General features: G+C 58.9%; 1 protein-coding gene across 1 annotated transcript; it reads right to left on the reverse strand.

Moving 5' to 3' along the window:
- Positions 1-336: 336 nt before the first annotated feature.
- NMUR1 (neuromedin U receptor 1) lies at positions 337-2,915 on the reverse strand. The gene is made up of 2 exons (XM_010175994.1): positions 2,021-2,915; positions 337-740 (listed from the first exon to the last, which is right to left on the reverse strand). Exons 1-2 carry the CDS (start codon positions 2,913-2,915, stop codon positions 337-339), a joined length of 1,299 nt encoding a protein of 432 aa, XP_010174296.1.
- Positions 2,916-3,544: the final 629 nt, after the last annotated feature.

A 3,544-nucleotide genomic window follows, 5' to 3' on the forward strand; every position in this document is an offset into this window, starting at 1 on the left:
CGCCTGCACCCACAGGCTCACCCCACTGGGCCGGGAGTGGTGGGATGTTTTGGGGGATTGCTGGTATATCCCTTACATAGAATCCAGCCATCCCTGCACCACGAGGGATGACCTGGCCTTGGCCAGCCCCGGTGCTGAGCGCAGTGGGTGCAGTGCATCCAGGGCACAGCACGGCCACCAGAGCAGCGCTGCCGAGAAAACCAGCCTTCACATCCCAGAGGGATGGCACAGAGAGGTGGGGACCCCTCCATCACTCCTGCCCCGCTCCCCACCACGATCAGATGGATGCTGGTGTTGGGGAAAGCTGGTCCCAGTCCCCTTGTATCCTCCCACTCTTCAGCAATGAGATGTTGCATGGGTAACGGCCTGGCCCCCCTCCACCTCCTCCAGCTCATACTCCTCATCATTGGAGAGGGGCAGCCCATTGGTGCCAGGCATGGGCTCACACTCGGTGCTCCGGGTGGTGGCACGGGTGACACTGGATGAGTACTTCTGTGATTGCAGTGGGCGGTGGCCAGGGTGGCACATCACCTCCTTGAACATCTCCCGGAAGCGGGTGGACATCAGGTTGTAGAGGATGGGGTTGGTGGCTGAGCTCAGGTAGAAGAAGACACCGGAGATGATGTGGACATACTGGAACATGTGCAGCATGTGGCTGGTCCAGGTGGAGATGAAGCTCCAGACAAGGCGGTCGGTGTGGAAGGGGGCCCAGCAGATCCCAAACACCACCACCAGTACGACTGTGGGGAGCCGAGGAGCTGGTGTTACTGGGGGAATGGGGCTCACTGCCCCAGGAACCTCCAGTCCCTGGCCAAGTACTGCCCCATTTTGGCTTTGGCCATAGCAAAGAACACCCAAAAAAACATAGGAGAGAGGAAGGGGGAGAGGGGAAGGGCCACCCTCAGTGCCTTTTTGATTTGCCATGGAGGGGCTGGAGGTCTGGACAGGATTCCCCTCCCTCCATCTCCTACAAGGGCTGCTCCAGGCGCTGCTGTGCCATGTGTCTCTCCCCCCCATCAGCCCTGCCACAGCCCCAGGGCCATGCAGCGTGGCTGGGGGACACCTCTGTGGGCATCCAGCCTCCGGGAACCCTGCCACCTTCACTGGAAAAGTCCAAGGAGCAAGAGCTATTTGTGCCCTTTCCTTGTGCTCTGGTTTTGTTTGTTTTTTTGTTGTGGGTTTTTTTTTGTAGCCCAGCTCTGCCTATGGAAAGGCAAGAGTGTGGGATATAGGTGGCCCTGGGGTCCCCTGCCCTGCCATACCCATGCCACGCTGCATCCCCATGGCATACAGGGACAGGTTCCTCTTTGTTCCCCTCCCAGCCCCAGTGCTGGGGGAAGCAGAGTTTTCTGGGACACAGCGGAGAAGCAGTGCTGGCCCCAACGATGGACTGGGCTGGGCAACCCGCCATCGCTGTGCTGTCACAGGGCTGGGAGCAGGCGGAGGTCAGCGTGCCGGGGAGAGATCGCTGCCCAAGGGCAGCCAACTGCTGCTGCCGGGAAGGGGGCCAGAGGCTGCGGGGATGGTGCTGGGGAGGGGAGCAAGAGCACAGAGCTGTGGAACAGAGGAATGGGCCAGTCCAGCCTCGGGTCAGTGCATCATTGCCCCAGGATGGTTGCAGAGACTGCAGGGCTGGGTAGGAACTGATCCCTCTCTAGAAAATCCCATCACCACCACCAGCATGCGAGGTCTGGGCTGGGGGCCAGGGAGCAGGTTCCCTCATCACAACCCACCTCCTTTACCTTTCTCATCCAGTACTTCCCTGGAGGAGAGGAGGTCTCATGGTTGGCAGGGAGCTGGCACAAGCAAACATCACCGCTGGACCAGAGCCACCAGATCTGCCTTTGCCCTGACACCCCACAAGTAAGCCCTGCAGGATTCCCCCAGGACAACCCAGCCTCAGTGCTTTGGACAGGCCGTGCCTCAGTTTCCCCTCAGCACCCTCCCCCAACACAGCCTTGGGAGATACCCCCCTGGCTCTGCCCATCCCCAGCACCAGGCTTCCCAGTGTTGGACTCACACAGCATCTTCGTGACCTGCCTCCTCTTTACTTTCTTCTGCCCCCGGGTTTTGTGGCCATTGTGGTTACTGCCAGACTTGGCTCCCAAGGCCTCCAGCATCTTTTCTTTCTTGAGTTGCAGGCCAATGAGCAGGTACAGGACACTGATGGTTCCCATGGGCAGGAAGAAGAAGACGATGGTAGTGATCTGGATGATGAGGTTGTAGGTCAAACGTGGCTTCACCAGGGTGCAGATCTCTGAATCAGGCACTTGCCCCCGGCCAGGCACATAGAGAGGCTGCAGCCCATGGAGGCTGGTGTTGGGGATTGAGCAGATGATCGACAAGACCCAGATGGTGATGATGACCCTCTTGGCATGGTTCCTGGTCACCACGTACTTGGCCTTGAGTGGGTGCACCACAGCGATGTAGCGCTCCACGCTCAGGGCCGTGACGTTGAGGATGGAGGCAAAGCAGACAGCCTCAAAGAGCAGCGTCTTGAAATAGCAGCCACTGGCACCCAGCAGGAAGGGGTAGTTGCTCCACATGTCATACAACTCCAGGGGCATCCCCAGCAGCAGGACCAGCAGGTCGGACACAGCCAAGCTGAACAAGTAGTAGTTGGTGGGTGTCCTCATGAACCGGTGACGGAGGATGACGATGCAGGTGAGCGCATTGCCCACAGCCCCCACCACAAAGATCAGCAGGTAGATGACACAGACAGGGACAAAGAAGTTGGACCGTCGAGGTCCCAGGTACTTATCCCGCAGCTGCTCCTCTGTCAGGTTGGCATCCTTGGGGTCAAACAAGGTCTCTGGGTGAAGTCTGTTGCAGAGATCAGGGCTGATGGGCTCCACAGGAAAGTCTTGCTGGGGCAGGGGGAACTGAGGGCCAGAGCAGTTGATGTAGGGATTCATGGCTACGGAGAGACAGGGAGGTCTGCAGGATGCTTTCCCAACCCCTCTGCTGCCCCCGCTCCCTCTGCCCCTGTCTTCATTAGTGTGGTGCCAGGATGCTGCTGATCACCATGGCTCTGCACCCTCACGCCCATCCTACCCCAGCCACACACAGCCTTTCTTTTGGGAAACCACCCAAAAAATCTCCCCACAACTTCCCACCAGGGTTCCCAAGCATTTCTTGCCTCATTTCCAATCCACAAACAACCCTGGCAGTTCCCCAGCCCACCTTGGCCCCTCTGCCCCATCATCAGGAGGGATGTCAGCAGGGCTGTCCCCTCTCCCTGCTCCCGAAGCAGAGCAGGACACAGCCCCAAAGCCAACCCCAAAAATCAACCCGGGCTCCGACTCTACTGTCCATGCAAAGGGGCTGATGGGGCGACCATAAAACAGCCAGAGGGAAAATTGATTTTCCAACACAAGAAGGACTTACAGCTTGTTGGGAAGCTCCAGATGAAGGCTGAGGTCCCACCACCCCTGTGCCGGACGGGGTCAGGCTGGGGAGGGATCGTGGGAGGGGATGAAGACTTCACTGCCTTAAGAGGCAGGCTAACGAAATCCTGCCGCTGCTCTCCCCTCGGAGCTCAGCT

Source organism: Antrostomus carolinensis, unplaced genomic scaffold (genome assembly GCF_000700745.2).
Source record: "Antrostomus carolinensis isolate BGI_N321 unplaced genomic scaffold, ASM70074v2 scaffold35729, whole genome shotgun sequence".
Classification (NCBI taxonomy): domain Eukaryota; kingdom Metazoa; phylum Chordata; class Aves; order Caprimulgiformes; family Caprimulgidae; genus Antrostomus; species Antrostomus carolinensis.

Coding starts and splice junctions, on each gene's coding strand:
- NMUR1 (XM_010175994.1), bottom strand. CDS start 2,915: ATGAATCCCTACATCAACTGCTCTGGCCCTCAGTTCCCCCTGCCCCAG. Junction 741..2,020: donor GCAGGTCACGAAGATGCTGT/GTGAGTCCAACA, acceptor GGCTCCCCACAG/TCGTACTGGTGGTGGTGTTT.